We start from the raw sequence: 18,667 nt of genomic DNA, 5'->3' as shown, positions 1-18,667 counted from the left end.
GACTCTAGGAACATTAGCTGAACATGTTTCATGTTCTACTTTGTCAATCAAAAAATGTTCTCAACTCCATGTAAGCCAATGGAAGACAAAGAGAGCCACGTTATTTCTCCCAAATTCTCCCTGAAAAGAGATTTCAAATGTTGGCCACTAGGGACTTATGTTCAAAGTGTTCTTTTTTTAAATAAACTACAGAGGTTGCACAACAATGATATCAACTCAAGGATATAAATCATGAATATTATGATGTCTTAAGTTATAAAATGACTCGCTTACCTGAAAAATCCAAGGCACTTACTCCCCTTTGATGTTGTCCTTTCAGCAGGGATAAGCATTTGAGTGTCTGTGTGTCCCACACATGGATGGCTGCATCTCTTCCAATCTAAAGCAACATGCTCTGCATCACTATGTGTTTACAACCTCGTACAGTACCTGCTAACCATGGTTTTATTTTCTCCTGCTGATTTGAGATGAATCCCTTCAGTGCCGGAGGGTCGGGCCACCTCCATGGCCACGGAGCCTCCCACACTACCGCATCACGTGGACTGCTCTTCGGAGCAATTACCTGATGCGGCTTCTGTTTCCGGCTGTCAGGGCGTATGGGACGAGGAGATGGCCACCCCACACTTTCCCACCCGGGCCCCACTCCTTCAGTGTGGTACGCGACATGTTTAAATAGCTTCTTTTTATTTTTCATTTCAGAATGCATTTAATGGAAACAATTTTGCATCCACTTAAGTTAACAATAGTATCAATACTGCTTGCATGATTCAGTGAATGTGTTTGTGTGGGCTGAGCTTGTGCATTTTTCATTGATGAAATGGATGAAGTGATGAAATTGATTGAAAGTGATAACATTTCCATGTTGGACCTGAACCGTTGCGTTTCTCCCTTCTTCCTAAAACACACGAACATCTTCTGAAAAGACTAGAAGTAGAGCTTTTTCTTCCATTACTATTAGAAGAGATCGTGCTTTTGCTGGGTTTGTTTTTTTACTAGGTTGGTAGCAAGAGGTCTTCAGAGCTGTTGATTTCAGCTGCAAGGACCCAGTGCTTCCTGAGATACTTACATCAGAAGAGGCTGGTAGCAGCCCCGGCTAGGCACAGAAAATGTCTATTTAAAGGCCAATAGGAAGGTGCACCATCATCCCTTGTGGCGTCCTATTGTCCTGCATGACCTGGGAATGGAAACCACCATCACCTTTAGATGTACGTAGCTTGGGGTGCAGGTGGTTCCCGGGAGGTTAAAGTAAAGGAGCTCAGCTCCAGACCCCCTGCTTCTCACCTAAAGGGGGGGGGGGGGGGATTTAATTATATTTTTCTAAAGGCAAATGTCCTTTAAGTTTGTTTATATGCAGTATTCACTTGAATGGCAGTTAACACGGGATAAAGCTTCGATACCCCTTACCAGAGCTTACTGAAGCTCCTCTGTTGGTTTCTGATTCAAGTCCCATGCAAGGGGTGTGTTCCTTTCTATCTTCTATTTGTACATATTACATTGGTCCCTTTATTTGCCTCTTGTCATTTGTGCCCCAAATTGTACACATTCTGCTTTACTTTCTCGTTGGAAGAAAGCTAGACAATTCCGTTCTGGCTGCTGCTTTTTAAAACAAGTAAAAAATTAATCCATACCTGACCCGTAGCTACATAATCTTTCACTGGATGGATGGCCAGGCTCATGATATCATCATCATGACCAAGGTAGAGTCTTTGGGAGTGCTGCTGCCCATTGTAAATGACTGCAACTGCTGCTACGTGATAAACAACCTCACCGGTCTGGGTGTAGAATAAGTTGTTTCTGCAGTCATAGCCTCGGTAGCTACAAAAAGGTGAGATATAAAAACAGACATATACTGTACTATGAAAAAAAGAGGGTAGGGTGGATGTATCAGAATGTTTCAAACTCAAGTATATAAATTATTTATTTATAAAATATTTTACCAGGAAGTAATACATTGAGAGTTACCTCTCGTTTTCAAGTATGTCCTGGGCACAGAGTTAAGACAAATAATACATGGTTACAAATACAGTTGCATAAATGAACAGGGTTATACTTTATATACAAGACATTGCATGCACAGTTAAAGATAATATATATTATGGGCGTATGCAACAGTTACAGACCAGATTAAAATGTGAGACAGCCTTAGATTTGAAAGAATTTAGACTGGTGGTGGATGTAAGAGTCTCTGGTAGGTTGTTCCAGTTTTGGGGTGCACGGTAAGAGAAGGAGGAACGGCCGGATACTTTGTTGAGCCTTGGGACCATGACCAGTCTTTTGGAGTCTGATCTCAGATGATAAGTGCTGCATGTGGTAGGGTGAGGAGCTTGTTCAGATAGATGGGTAGCTTGCCCAGAAAGAATTTGAAGGCAAGACAGGAAATGTGAACTTTGCACCTAGACTCGAGTGATGACCAATCTAGTTCTTTGAGCATTTCGCAGTGATGTGTGTTATAGTTGCATTGGAGAACAAAACGGCAAATTGAATTGTAGAAGCTGTGAAGTTTGCTAAGGTGGGTTTGAGGTGCCGAGCCATATACTATGTCTCCATAGTCAATAATTGGCATTAGCATCTGCTGTGCGATACGCTTTCTGACCAGGAGACTTAGGGAGGATTTGTTCCTGTAAATGACCCCTAGTTTGGAATACTGTAGGTCTTGGTTGTCAGGGTATCAATGTGCATCCTGAATGTTAAGTGGGAGCCAAACCATATGCCCAGGTATTTAAAACTAGTGACAGGGGTTAGGGTGGTGTTAGCATTGGTTCTAATCTGGAGCTCAGTCGCTGGAAGCTTTAAAAAAAAATTCTTGATCCCAAATACCATTGTTACAGTCTTGTCAGTGTTTAAAAACAGTTTGTTTTGGGAAATCCAGTTTTCGAGTCTCAAAAAGTCAGACTGAAGTATGTGTTGAAGGTCAGAGAGGCTATGGCTGTGTGCATATAGGATTGTGTTATCAGCATACATGTGTATTGAGGCTTCCTTACAAGCTGTGGGAAGATCATTGATGAACACTGAGAAGGGGCCCCAGAACAGAGCCTTGCGGGACACCACAGGTGATATCCAGGGGGTTGGAGTTAGAGCCTGAGATGGACACATGTTGGGATCTACCTGATAGGTAGGACTGAAACCAGTTTAAAGCATGCTTCCCTATTCCAGAGCTCTGGAGTTTGTTAAGCAGGATAGCATGATCAACAGTATCAAAAGCCTTTGCAAAATCTAGGAATACTGCACCAGTGAGTTGTCCCAGTTCCATTCCACACTGGATTTCATTGCATAAATAAGGTATCGAAAAAGAGGTACAGTAAAAGAAAAGCCTGAACAATGAGTCGTGCTCAAGCAGTTGTTTTTTGGCCTTGTCCTCATGGTGTAACAATGCTCGTCCCAAACAGGAAACGGACCCGTAGGGCTGAGGTAGGAATATGAAAGAACCGACCTGAGTCGAGGGACAGAGTACTGATAGAGTAGTGAGTCGTAAGCCGAAGGTCAGGGCTGGCAGCAGAGTTGCGTAGTCGGTAAAAATGCAGAGGTCGAGGCAGGGGGAAGACAGGGGTGGTCGAGGTACGTAGCCGGGTCTGGTAATGAGGAAGACAAAAAGGTAAGTGCGTTGCATGTACTCAGCATGAACTGAAACTTTGCTCAGCAACTTCCTGCTTGCAGGGCAGTCCTTTTAAAGGAAGCTGCCAGGATCAAAAATGGAGGATCCTGCCACAGAGGGCGAGCTAGAGCAAAATCCTGGTCCGGACTCAGAAAACCCGGGACGGATTTTGCAAAACCTCATAGTACCTTCCCTTCAGAATCGATCTCCGGACGACTTAACCCGGGCTTGTTGGGGAACCTCCGGTGGAAACCTTGTATCAAGGAGGAAACGTGGACATCACTAGCCTTCACCCAAGAATTCTCCTCTGGACCGTATCCCCTCCAAGGTACCAGGTACTGGAGACTGCCTCGAGACCTATGGGAATCCAGGATCCGAAGAGTTACATACTCCACTTGGCCATGTACTGGAATCGGGCCTGGGAGGGTGGGAGCAGAAGAGGAGTTGTTGCAGGCCACCGCCTTTAGGAGAGACCCATGAAAGACTGGCGGAATCTTTAGGGTATCTGGTAACTCCAATTTAAACGTGACCGGGTTTACTTGTTTCGCAATCTTGTAGGGACCTATGAACCTGGGCTCGAGCTTCAAGGAAGGACTCTTCAGACAGATGTTCCTGGTAGATAACCATATGAGATCTGCAACCTGGAACTGCGGGGCTGGCCGCCGACACTTATCCGCGTGATCCTTCTGCTGAAGGGAGGCATTAATTACGTTGGCATGAATCCTCCTCTAGAGAGACTTGAGCGCCAGGACCTTGTATTTCGCCGCAGGACTTCCAGATATGGAGGTGAACGATGGAAGAGTAGAAGAAACTGCCGAAATAGTCTAAGATGGTGGAATGGCTCCTGGAAACAAGTAGATTGGGTAATTGAATGCCTGATGCGGTGGTATCACCTCGGTTTGCTTCTTCTTAAAAACGTCCCCAAAATCCTGGTGTGCGAGGGTAAGGCGATTAGAGAGAGATACAGATGATAGTGGTATGTCAGAGCTGGGACGACGTACAGACAAGCAAGTCCCATGACATCGCTGGCTCCAGGTGGTCACTTGCCCAAGGGAGACCTAATACTATACTGTAGGTGCTGAGAGGGTGTTTATTACCATGAAAGGGAGTAGCTCCTTATGTAGAACTCCGATGTTCACTACCAGGGGAAGGGACTCTTGGATGATGGTACGGGGTCCTAGGGGTCTTCTGTTGATCGACGCAATCTCTAACGGAATCTCTAAAGAGTGAAAGAGAATTGCATGTTTTTTTTGGCGGACAAAAAAATCGAGGAAGTTACCGGCTGCTCCGGAATCCATGAACGCCTGAGTAGAGACTGAGACCGAACCCTATGAGAGGGAAACCGGTAGAAGAATCCAGGAAGGCACAGAGGGAAGAGGGATGGTAGCGATGTCCAGCGAATGTTCTTTCAACGTCACTGGACACCAACGTTTTCCTGGCCCGCGACGATCGGGCAGTCACGGATACGGTGTTCCTGGGACCCACAATACAGGCACAATCCCAAGGTACGCCTCCTGCTTCTCTCCTGTTCTGACAGTATGGTAGTACCCATCTGCATAGGCTCGTCATCTGGACGAGACAGAGAAATTAAATTTGGGGCCAACTGAGTCTTCAGGCTCCTAACAGCACAGCACTTCCGACAGGCGTTCCTGCATTCTGAGATCGATCCGTATGCCAAGAGAAATTAACTCCTCAAGGTCCTTAGGGATGTCCCGACAGGTTAGCTCATCTTTTAAGTGCTCCGAGAGTCCCTTCCAAAAGGCCGCTACATGAGCTTCATTATTCTACCCGGCCTCAGCCGAAAGGTTACGAAACTCAATGGCGTATTGGCCTACCGTGTGAGTTCACTGACGAATCCACAGGAGTGAAGATGAAGCGGAAGATACACGTCCAGGAGTGTCAAACACCAATTTGAACGTACGGATGAAAGCAGGGGAGTCACTGATAAGGGACAATTACCCCTCCCAGAGTGGGGAGGCCAAAGCCAGTGCCTCGTCAGTGAGAAGAGAAATGATGTAGGCCACCTGGGCTCGGTGCGTGGTGAACATGGACGGTTGTAATTCAAATTGGATAGAGCATTGATTAAGGAATCCCCTGCATGCCATAGGGTCCCCCCCATACCGTAGAGGAGTCAGGATCCAAGGCTCTCTGATCGCAGGAGAGAATGGAAGTGGCATTGGAACTGCATCTGCAGCCTTCAAGGCCGGCTGATGGGTACCAAAGTGGGTAACTAAGTCCCGCACCGCTTCACACACCTGTGCCAGTTGTTGATCGTGTAGGGCGAGGCGTTGCTCAAATCCCCCAAGTATTGTCCTTGCAGGTTAACGGCTCGTCCTACCTCAGCGGGGTCCATGTTTGGGCCGAGCAAAATGTAACGATGCTCGTCTCAAGCAGGAAATAGACCCGCAGTGCTGAGGTAGGAATATGAAAGAACCAACCTGAGCAGTGGGACAGAGTCCTGATAGAGTAGTGAGTCGTAAGCCGAAGGTCAGGGCTGGCAGAAGAGTTGCGTAGTCGGTGAGGTCGAGGCAGGTGGAAGACAGGTGTGTTTGAGGAATGTGGCCGGGTCTGGTAACGAGGAAGACAAAAGATAAGTGCGTTGCATGTACTCAGCATGAACTGAAACTTTGCTCAGCAACTTCGTGCTTACAGGGCTGTCCTTTTAAGGGAAGCTGCTAGGAGCAAAGATGGAGGATCCTGCCACAGAGGGCAAGCTAGAGCAAAATCCCGGTCCGGACACAGAAAACCCAGGACGGATTTTGAAAAACCTCATACAGTTATTTATTTATAAAATGTTTTACCAGGAAGTAATACATTGAGAGTTACCTCTCGTTTTCAAGTATGTCCTGGGCATAGAGTTAAGATGACAAATAATAAACATGCTTACAAATATATAGTTACATAAGTGAACAGGGAAAACATTAAATACAAGATATTGCATGCACAGTTAGAGATAATATATATTATAGGCGTATGTAACAGTTACAGACCAGATTAAAATGTCAGACAGCTTTAGTTTTGAAAGAATTTAGACTGGTGGCGGCAGTGAGTCTCCGGTAGGTTGTTCCAGTTTTGGGACATGGATTCTCAACCAAGTTTTCGGTATAACCGATAAATCAGCAAACACACCTGTATAAAGATAGCTTATGTGTAAGTGGAATACGGCTGGGTATTCACAAAGTATGGCCTGGCCTGACTGGGAAGCACTGAGCTGCCGGTAGGATGAATAAGAGTTTACGTGAGAATGTACTTCTTAACTCAACATATCTGTGTGTGACAGAATCCTGCAACGGTGGAGAGAGGGTAATTACAGAAAAGGTATTTCAAAATGATCGGGTCTGGCACAAGGGAGCTTTGCGAATTCAGGAAAGAGAGGTCACATAATTGGGCCATTTCAAAGTCAATGGGGAATTACAGCTAAAAACGACCGGATTGGCGGCTTCGGTGGATTACGAATAAGGCCTACATAGTGTCTGTGACTGTTAATACTAATAGAACTGCTATAAAAAAAAAGTGGAAATAGATTTACAGCTTCTTGTAATAAAATGTTACAAGCCCACAACTAAACAGAAGAGGAAAGAAAGATGGTTGGATAGTTACCCATGTACAAATTTTAGTTTTAGGCTCTCTTCTGGTGCTTTTTCTCTTTTAAGGGAAGGCAACGAAAGTTGAGTCTTTTTATTTTGCTGTTTCAGCTGAGGTAGATCTTCTTTGTAAACCTAAAAATGATAAGTCATAGTGAGTTACTTGTCAAGGAGAAAGGGGCAGCGAATCCGTCCCCTGCGTTCACTAAACTGAAGATGAACTGACAATTAAGAAATTGCATCCAGGGGGGAGGGGAAGGGCAGTGAAACGAAAGGTGAGTGTATTGAAGTGTTGGTTGGTGACTGCGATAATAACCACTATAACAGTGTGAACAGCAACTATATGTGTAGCAAGCCTGCTGTGCAAAGTGAATATATTATGACATGAACCAAACAGTAATGATCAATGTATGGTGTCACCAGAGTGTAATGTATTACAAAGGCAAAATCTTCCTGGCGATATTATAGGCGATAGCAGCCAATCCTCCACAAAGGAAATTGGCTCTACTAGTTAAAGTGCAGTGTAGCAAAGTTATAAAAAAATGTCCTATCCAATTAGAGTGACTTGCTATGGTTACTGCCCAGTGTTAGGATACCCAATCCTACAAAGCAAAACCTGAAGAAAAAGAAAAAGAGGGGCGCATATATAGCAAGCATAGATATCTTTATGATGAAAGAGCTATAAAACACACATAGTATGTAGCAAAGTCCCCCTCCTTACCTCTGGTGAGGAGGAAAGTGTTGGGTGGTCCGGCCGGAGCTCCGCGCGATCGGGAGTGTGGAGGCGGCCATGTTTGCAAGGCACGCATGTGCAGTGCCGCGCGCATGCGCAGTATCGGGAGTGCAGCGGCCATCTTGGAATGGCTCCGCATATACAGCAGCAGGACTACAAGTCCCAGAATCCTTAGCAGGAGGGACTGCACACATGGGACTGCCCCAGCGAATGGATTAGAGCAGTTGGAGGAACAGGATATCCTCCACTCCACTTCCGGGTGGATCGGAGAACTAGGAGGACGCCAACCGCAGCAGCTACAGCCCCAGCAATGAGTGCCGCCCAGAGGACCAGCGCTTCAGCGGAGCACAGTGCTGCGGTAATACATTGGCTCCTGTTTCCCTTCACACTCCCAGAAACCAAGGAAGGATGCCAGAGAAGATCGCTAGGGGAACCCCCCAAACAGGCTTCACTGCAACAGCATCCATTATTCAGGCAATCACTTTGTTTTACAATGATACTATTTGTGTGTTTTATTGCTTTTTCATTATAAAGATATATATGCTTGCTATATAGGCATCTTTTTCTTGAGGTTCTGTAGTTTTATAGTACGTAGGAAGAAATAGGAACGAAAACACAGATTTAATCATAATAAAGTGATAGTTCTTTTCTTTAAAGACTTATGATTTAATTTTTTTATTATTTATGCAGTGCAGGGCTCTCTCACTGGCAGCCCCGCGGGTCAGATGTAGCCTGTGATGGGTTTGATGTGGCCCTTAGAATCTTTGCTCATGGTAATTTCATACTACTGTAGTTTCCTAGTTAGCAAAGTGCAGTTTTTCACTCTGAAACTCGCTTGTCGGTTAAGATAATGCAAATATATACGGTACAGAGGTTATAAATGCTTGCAAAATAGTCGAATATAGCCCTTTGTAAGTCTTTAATAATTTATAAATTGATAAATTACATAACAATAGCTTGAGATCCGTATCCAATATTATATGAAATAACTGAACTGTAACTTTGTAGACTATTGCCACTTGATGATTTAATACACAAATAACTATACAAGTAATTTAAGATTTAGGGGTTTGTTTACATGTCCGGGCAATTTGAAGCAAATATGATGCATTTTATCTAGTGTCTGTTAGAATCAATGGAGGGTTATTCATAAAACTGCAACAGTGGAAATCAGGATAACCATTGCACATAAACTTCCATTGACCTGAATGGAACAGTAAGTGCAATAGTCCTCAGTCTAAGCATCCCCATCTCAGTTTAATGAACGCTAATATGACACTGCTTACGCCAAGGATCAAATAGGGTCAGAGGTTTTACAGCAGATAGGAAAATGGGCACACTCGGTGGGACAAGTGGTCCTTATCTGCCGAGGTGTAGGTGAGGTGTAAGAGCTGTGCTTCTCTCCCATGGTTCTGTGTCACTTACTGGTAGCTGTGACTAGCTTGAAGGCTAGATAACTGATGATGTGAGTTCAGTGTACTGTGAACATGCTATATTACATTTAACATAATAGGAATTTACTATTATATTTAAGAACACTGTAATTTTACATGCAATTATAAATGTAGTAGTCATTAGGTGTTTCATTTTGTATTTTGAAGTGAAACTTCTTTGCTGGCACCTACCAAATGAAAATTTCCCTTGGAGTAAATCCCCTTCATGGTGATGGAAGTGCAACCACGGAGGTGAAGTCACTGCTGGCAGAAGAGGCCATCAGTGTTGGCAGCTCGGCGCACATGCAGAGGCCTCCCGCGGTCGGCGCGCATGCGCAGGAGTCGTTGCCATTGGTTGGGCACGCCTGCGCAGTGGGTGCCGGCTCGGTGCGCCTGCGCAGTAACTGGCAGCTGGGCACGCCTGCGCAGTAGTCGCCGGCGCCACACGCATGCGCAGATGCAGCACACACACAGACACAGCACACACACTCACACAGACACACAGAGAGATACACACACACACACACACAGACACACATACACACACAAACACACACAGAGACACACACAAACAAACACATGAGGAATTCAGTTACTCTACATACAGAAGTGCAAATAGGTAAAACGGAGTGTGTGCCGCGCACCTGCATTTTTGATTTTTAATTAAAAACATCACAATCACAAATACAATTTCTGTGACAAAACAGTGACAAAACACAAAGAAGTTTCACTTAAAATGTGCGTGCTCGACACACACACACACACACACATTTTTAAATCTGATTTACAATAACTGTTAATAATCAAATTGGATTATTCTGCAACTAAACCATATAAACTGGGGTCATTGTGGCACACAATGCAAAAACAGTTCACTCCACTGAAGTGTGGGGTGGTGCAAACATGAGACAATCTAATGAGTGAGCTACATGAGCTCTAGTTAGGATAAAATTCAACTTGGAAGCAGTGAATTAAGACCGCTGTACAGTACAATGGAGAGCAGAGAGGAGCAGAAAATATATTAACTACAGTACCATTGCAGCTATGAATGAATGCTTACTGCAGAGAAAATGAAAACCCAAGCTTTTACTCTAATTAGAAAGGTGACTGTTCCTACCAATTAAGTGAAAGTACAGTATAAAGAAAATATGCTGACAGGGCAGAAACATAAAATGCCATCATGGTTGTCCTTTGTTGTCCTAGAGTAAATTATTATTATGTTTTATCCTATATTAGATTACTTTGTGTTGAACATCTATTAAATAAATTAAATATTTGTGTCTGAAATGTGCTAAATTGTCAAAAAAATCCTTCCTAAACTAACCATTCAACCAGGAGTGTATTTGTCAAAATATCTCTACAGTGCTGCAAAAGAACGTTTTATCAGAAGAAATGTTCCATTAAGAGCAATGGGATTCTTTTCCTTTGACAAATCTGGTTCGGAATGGCTGTCCCAAATTTGATGCAGATTAGCAGCTGGAAGACTTTATAAATAGACCCTACAGTCTTCCAGTCTGATTAACCTCTTCAGGTCGTAGAATGTAATCTTTCACTGACTCCTCAGGCTGATAGTCAATATGCTTGGAAGATACAGAACTGTGCTAGAGAAGGTTTTACTTCCATTCAGTGCTTTTTTTATGTAATATAAAAGGTGCCGGTACCCGGCCTCTTACCTTCTCCTGTTCTTCATCTCTGTCGCAGTGTGATGTGATGGCGCGTTGTCATGGCAACGTGACACTGCATGATGTCACGGCAACACGGCACCATGTGACGTCGCAGAGTCATTTGCCATGGCAACGCGTCGTAACAAAAAGATGCCGCTGGAGATGAGGAAAAGGTAAGAGAAAAAGGTGACGGTAGGTGTCGGTATGCCGTACAGTCACAAAAAAAAGATCTGCTTCCATTCACTTGGCGGAGCTCTTCTCCAGCACTGGAAAGTGGTTTTACAGCATGTTGGATACTGACCTCTGACCCTACAGGGGTAGTTTATATTACAGTAGATGGTCAGTTCAACTTTAGACCAACGTGAATTATTGGTGGCCAAATTTAAATAAGACAACTGTGTGGTTTTTGTTTTTTTAACACGTGTTAGTAATTTTAAATATATTTTTTTACATTTTGTAGATAAGATAACATGTGAACCAGAATTCACCTGCTCTTATTAACTTCCATTTTGTATAAAACTTGGTATCTTTAAGATTTGCCGAGATGAATAGTATAAACTCATGAGTGTGGAATGTAAGAGGAGTTGGAAACAGTTAATTTATAACAGAACATGTACAGTATAATAAAGATTGGTTTTAGGGACTCCGAACACTGTTAATCCTATAGATTAGACAGTAGTTAATCAATAATAGAACAAGGGAGTTTTGTAAATCAGAGCAAAGATTGATAATAAGATAAAAATGTAAAGAAATATTGTTCTAACATTAATGATGGACTCAGGAAATGTAAAGGAAGGATAATTGGATAGCAATCAGATAGAGGATATAAGAGGTAGCTTGACTGTGTATATGTCAGAACTGTTACCACCTAGCTACCATGATACAGTATACTGTAAATGCTCCGCTCAATAACCACATTCTATACGCCCGTATGAAGCTTTTGCCTCAGAAGAATAAAGATTGGAACTGCTCAGATAAAATGAAATCTGTCTCCAGGATGCTTTATTCAAAACTACTGCACAGAAATGGTCTCACACTCATATTTTTTAACGTATATTTTCATTCATATTTGCACATTTTCTTTAGGTTTTCCTTGTAACCAGGTGCTGCACACAACCTTTTTGTAAGTTCTTTCAAAGCAGTAAAAAAACTCGTCCTCCCCAAGTTAATTGCCACCCGTTTCCTTTTTGCCATTGGTTGTTCTTAAAGCAGCAGTCGCTCTGATCAACAATGATTATTATTATTATATATATTTTTTGCGTGTTTTTTTTATATTTAAATAGAAGGGAAAAAAACCCACCTTGCCCTTTCAGGGGACTTTTTTGTTTTAAAATCTGATGCTTTGTGCAGGAGATATGAGCAGTTCAAATATTAAGTGTGCGGGAGATCAAAATGGAGCTCCTCCCAGAGCCTAACACAGTCCAAAGTTACCATGGTAACCTCAAACGATAACAATTAAGAACACATTGATATTTAACATTGAAAACATTTTTTTTTTTAAATTTAAGATACTAACATTATTATGAGTTGAACGCATATTCTGTGGGAATTGCTGCTTTAAGAGCCATGATGCTGAAATGACTCACAGGTAAGGAAGGTAAGTGCCTGATAAGATTTAATGTACAGTGCTCCGGTGCCCTTTTTGTTTAATTCAGTTTTTTACAAAGAAGTGATATTTTCACTGTAAAGAGATTAAACAAGCTCCAATAAAGGATATCAGGGTATGATCCCGCGTTAACGGCAATACATGTCAATGGCCGATAACGAAGCTTCATACTCATAATGAAAGCCTGATGAATCCTGGCCAAAGGGTGATAAAACCGTTTTTAAGGAAGCTATTTATTTTGCCTGCTAACTGGAACTGCCCCTTTTAAAATCTCAACTCACAGAAATTATCATTTAGAAACAAATACAGTACAATGCAATTGGCTTCTTTAAAAAAAAATTGGACGTATGCATAAGGCAAATATTTTTCTGCCTGGTTTATTTGAAAATGAGGAACATTTTTCTTTTCAGGGTTAAGGTTTGTTAGGAGCTATGCAAAAAATAGTGGATTTGTTTTTTTATACAACTTATTTTTGCACTAGTCGTGCAATTGGGAGCTACTCGTCTTTAAAATATATCTGCTATGTTATCTTTTTTATGAGCCTTTTCACGCTTTCCGCAGTGATCCTTTCCTTTTTGATCCTTGGAGGTTGACACCTCTGCAAACAATCAATACACAACAAAAGACGTTGGTGTGTTAGTCTTTGTTGCACTTTGTTTGAAAACACTACTTAAAAATACCAGTGCACATTGGGTTTTCCTTTTTAGACAGTTAAATCACTTTAGTGATGACCATTTCCAGACAGCTAAACAACTGCAATGTTGATCATTTCCAGCCAGTTGAATCACTGCAGTGACGCCCTATTCTAGACAGTGACATGCTGCAATGACTCAACACTGTCCACACACAGGATCAAAATGACGATAAGACAAGACCAATACTTCTGTTCAATATAAAGTGTAACAGAGAATTCTATTATTGAATGTAAAGTACCTGTGATGTCATGATGTAAACAGCATTGAGGTGTAGTTAGTACTGACCTGGCGATCGTAATTTATTTGAATCTCCTGCTCAATATCGGAATCTAGTTCTGGTATGTCAGACAAATCAGAATCTGATTCTTCACTGCAGGAATCAATGGTACTCTCTGTAAGAAAGAGACAATCATTAGCAACAACTGGTTAAAAACAAAAGTAACCTGTGTTCTATCCTACAGTAATCTAATACCGCACTGGCACTCAGCAGACTCTTAATGCACATGTAGAACAGGTCGGGCCAGAGTTAGAGTTGCTCAAGTGCAGGGGTAGCCTCCAGTCCTCAAGGGCCACCAACAGGTAAGGTTGTCATGATATCCCTGCGTCAGCACAGGTGGCTCAATCAATGGCTCACTCAACGACTGAGCCACCTGTGCTGAAGCAGAAATATTCTGAAACTTGACCTGTTGGGGGCCCTTGAGGACTATAGTTGGCCACCCCTGTTCTAGTGGCACACAATACTCAGACGCATAGCCATTTCTTCCCGCCAAACGCTTGGTGGTGAAGCGCCAGCTGTCACGGCCGGCATCTATGCAAATGTTGAACATTGTCGACGAAATCACAGAGGCAAAAAAGACTGTTCGCCGACACGTTCAGAAAGAAACTTATGCAGAAGAGATCAGTTGCAGAGACTTTAACTAAGAGAGTGCTAATATTGCGTCTGAGTGGTAATGTTTGTACAGTAAAGGCAGAGAAGTCCTGTAAACACACAGGTGTAACATTAGTACTCTATACTTCAGTACAGGATAAAAAGGCACAAAAACACACAAAATGCAGCAGTAATTTACCACATAACGGAGCAGTTTCATGAAACGCTGGCGCAGTTTACTATATTCCATTCGCCGTTAACTTCCATTAACTTGAATGGGAGTTATATGTTCCAAAGTGGTAATGTGTGCAATGTATTTGAAACTACAGGACAAGACAAGTTTTTTATATATACATATATATATACATATACGTATATATATATGTAACCCATAGACCCCCACCCAATCGCAGACTGGGCCCCCTAAGGTGTTCTGTGGTCTGGCTACATGTCTTAGTGTGGTGCATACCTGCTGGCAACAGGAGGGCCTGAGTCTCCCGCGGTGACATGGGGGAACAACAGGACAGGTTACTGGGGTGGATGCCTTCATTCTTCTTCAATGGTGCAGCGCCTCCATCTGTAGAAAGCCCCAGGAATACGGGGTGGAATCCCTACCACAGAAATCCCCCTTCCAGGGATGAGAGATTCCAGTCTCACACAACCAGATCCTTTTCAACAGCAGACTCTTTATTCAGTCTCCAGCATCAGTAGCAGTCAGGTACAAATAATATACACAGCCTACTAGCTGTTCTCCCTTAGGATGGTCCCTGCCTCCACTCTGGACTCAGGGCCATCCAGAGTGGGGCTAGTTCTTCCCCTACCCCCTAAGCAGAGTAAGAGGTATTTTGTCCACCTATAGCTCACTATCAGCTCCACTCATCAGGAGCCTAACTAACTCACTTACTACACTGTACAGACAGAGCAGTGTGTCTCTAAATAGGAAGTGACACTGCTCTTTGTAGCTTCCAGTAGGCACCGCCCCTGTGCCTCTTGATTGGACACAGGGTCAAGTGACCTACCTTCACTTACTCAGCACAGTGTCAGAAGTGGGGAAAACCCATGACAACTCCTGGCAACCTGCCCTTAGTAGGAATTACACACAGGAGTAGGATAGAAATATAGCCCCTAATCTTACCAGGGCTACACTCTCCCTCAGGTGGAATCCAATGGTCCCCACTTGGACCTAATTTGCTGGACCATCCTGCAGGTGAACAAACTGTGAACATACAAACATGAAATTCCTCATGAGGAAGGTCGTGTTCAGCGGACCGAAACGTTGGATATATGTGCAAGTTTCTTTAATACAGTTTATAGATGCTTATAACTTCTGAGTGCTGCTGTCTCCTTACCTTTGCTGGTAATGTATGCTTTATTATTTTTTATGACATAAGCACCAGGTCATTATATCACTACAGGATATATATATATATATATATATATATATATATATATATATATATATATATATATATATATTAGAAAAACAAGAAAAGGAAAAGCGCCCGATCCTTGTGTAAAATCCAATATCAAACGAACAAAGAGCAGAAACCTAGTATGGGCACTCTAAACACCTGAAGGGTGATATGATGAACACATTAAAACATAAACTTTATTATCCAAATTAAAATAATGGGTAGTAAAACGATAATGAAATGCTCCGATCCTAAAGGTATGAACACTCTGTGAGGTGTTCTGGATGAAATTCAGATAAACTGCACTTAAACACTAATGTGTGTACTGCAGTGTGAACAAGTGGGTATGATAGACCACTGTTCCTTAATAACCAGGATGCCGCTAAAGAACTCTAGTGTATAGGTGTGTACTAGTACAGTATATAGACCCTGAGATGGAAATGTACAGCAAACTAACATGAATAGGTGGACCCTAGCAAGGACTGCCAGTCTACTGCTTGGCAAAGTATCTGGCTAGATAGTGTGGGTCCAGGCCACATGTAAATGTGACATGGTGATGTAAATGAAAGTTGTACAGGTGTAAATTACCTGAATATCAGGGTCTAACAGTCTAGTTCAGTTCCACTGGATATAAGATAAACCCTAAGTACGGTGAAGCTGAGTGAGAAGGAACTCAACAATTGGTCCCGTTCCAACTTTGTGGACATAAAATACTAAACATACACACTTGATGCACAGGTAGGACTGAACAGGCAAAGACTCGGTGTAGAATCTGTTCAGAAACCTCTCAGGTAGATATCGAGTCTGCAGATACTAGGATTGTGTTACAGAAATCCAACCAGTGGTATGTATCTGTGTAGTTATCAGCAATAACAACAGTCCCTACTCCCGCTGTTTGAAAGTTGGTAAATCTCCATAGCCCACACCTTAACCTGCTGCACGGACTGGAGTCTCTGAATGTCCCCTGTTACAGGCATCCTGGTTATTACGGAACAGTGGTCTATCATACCCACTTGTTCACACTGCAGTACACACATTAGTGTTTAAGTGCAGTTTATCTGAATTTGATCTAGAACACCTCACCGAGTGTTCATACCTTTAGGATCGGAGCGTTTAACTATCGTTTTACTACCCATTATTTTAATTTGGATAATAAAGTTTATGTTTTAATGTGTTCATCATATCACCCTTCAGGTGTTTAGAGAGCCCATACTAGGTTTCTGCTCTTTGTTCATTTGATTACTGATACTTACCTAGGGAGCACCTACACCTACTACCTTCAGCTGCGGGGGTTCCCCTATTTGTCTGTAAAATCCCATAAGAAAGTTTTAATAACATGAATCACGACAATCATGAGATCCCCTGATGAAATCCGCTGTGCCGGTAAGAAACGTGTAGGGTCATGTGGTCTAATTGAGCTACGGTGGTGGATTAGCTCAAACGCCAGACGGAAGGGGAAGGAGTTACCTGAGTCGCACGCAATACAGATCGAATTTGCCAGGAACCACAGGCTGCATTTTTGGGTTGCCGGAGGGACAGTCTACCAGGTGACACCAGCAGCAGTGAGGTCTAACGTGTCGGAGCAAACAGACGGCAATTTGGCTACATGTTGGCGCATGGGCTTACCCATACAATGCTTTTTATGCAGTGACAAATTGTGAGTGTGCATTTGTCGTGATTCATGTTATTAAACCTTTGTATTTGGATTTTACACAAGGATCGGGCGCTTTTCCGCTTCTTGTTTTTCTAATAGGTATCTTTTGGGAGGTTGTTGACCCCAAGGAAGAAGCAGGCCGGACCCCAATACTATCCTTACAAGGTTTACCCATCATTGGGTTAAAGGACTTTTTTTATATTTTTATTAGAACTTTAACAGTTTTATTTCCTTTTTTTACAATTAATATTTTTCACATATTTTTTATTGTACAATTTATTTTAATCACATCTCACTAACCATAAGAGCCATCAATACCACACTTATTTTTGCACTTTTTATTGGATATTATAGGTCATCTGTGCTGGCAAAGTTATTTGGTGTGTTGTCGGTCTGGGAGGCCACTTTTCGGTGAGAGGGTGAGAGAGAGAGGGGGGGTGGGAGAGAGAGAGAGGGTGGGAGAGAAAGAGAGAGAGGGTGGGAGAGAAAGAGAGAGAGGGTGGGAGAGAGAGAGAGAGGGAGGGTGGGTGGGGGAGAGAGAGAGAGAGAGAGAGAGAGAGAGAGAGAGAGAGAGAGAGAGAGAGAGAGAGAGAGGGAGGGAGAGGGGTGGGAGAGGGGTGGGAGAGGGTGGGAGAGGGGTGGGAGAGGGTGGGAGAGATTTTTTTGTCCTGTTCTTCCAAATACAGTGGACACATTACCACTTTTGAACATATAACTCCCATTCAAGTAAATGGAAGTTGGAATATATATTTTATAAGTGTGCATCCATCTGTCACCCACTACAGTATGTCAGCTACAATATTGTCATGCTACTCATATATCCCCCTTTGTATCTAAAGCCCTCTCCCAATTTAAACCTTTCTCACTGACTGCCCCGCACCTCTGGAATGCCCTTCCCCTCAATACCCAACTAGCACCCTCTCTATCCATCTTTAAGACCCACCTTAAGACACACTTGCTTAAAGAAGCATACGAATAGCACTGTGGATAATCCTGGACACATGATACATAAAGCTTGGCCCCCTGCAGACGCACTTACTAGAATTCCCTCCTACTGTCTCTATACCTTCTCCTATCTACCAATTAGATTGTAAGCTCCTCTGAGCAGGGACTCTTCTTCCTTAATGTTACTCTTATGTCTGAAGCAGTTATTCCCATGACCTGTTATTTATATTATCTGTTATTTATATGATTACAACATGTATTACTACTGTGAAGCGCTATGTACATTTATGGCGCTATATAAATAAAGACATACAATGCAATACAATTTATCGATGGAAAGTTATTTGTTAGTACTTTCCATACAAATTGATCGAGGTATGGTTGAATTTCAAACATTTTGACCCCGAAATGTAAAAAAAAAATTTTCATCTACAATAGAATTTCCAGTCTCATATCATGTTTATGCCATTGTTCCTTTCCA

At 42.7% G+C, this 18,667-nt stretch overlaps 1 protein-coding gene across 7 annotated transcripts in view; it reads right to left on the bottom strand.

The window, feature by feature from the left end:
• EML6 (EMAP like 6) overlaps positions 1–18,667 on the bottom strand; it is a 200,594-nt gene that overhangs the window by 81,735 nt on the left and 100,192 nt on the right. For all 7 annotated transcript variants that reach the window (XR_012800914.1, XM_075595954.1, XM_075595949.1 and 4 more), the window contains 4 exons: positions 13,593–13,699; positions 7,193–7,311; positions 1,629–1,815; positions 274–379 (listed from right to left, as the gene is read on the bottom strand). Coding sequence is in view for 6 of the 7 variants with exons in the window: in XM_075595954.1 (XP_075452069.1) it covers positions 274–379; positions 1,629–1,815; positions 7,193–7,311; positions 13,593–13,699 (519 nt within the window). In the remaining variant the exon portion in view is untranslated. The remainder of the gene's footprint in view (positions 1–273; positions 380–1,628; positions 1,816–7,192; positions 7,312–13,592; positions 13,700–18,667) is intronic.

Source organism: Ascaphus truei, chromosome 4 (assembly GCF_040206685.1).
Source record: "Ascaphus truei isolate aAscTru1 chromosome 4, aAscTru1.hap1, whole genome shotgun sequence".
NCBI classification, from domain to species: domain Eukaryota; kingdom Metazoa; phylum Chordata; class Amphibia; order Anura; family Ascaphidae; genus Ascaphus; species Ascaphus truei.
This window is presented reverse-complemented; position numbering and strand designations above follow the sequence as displayed.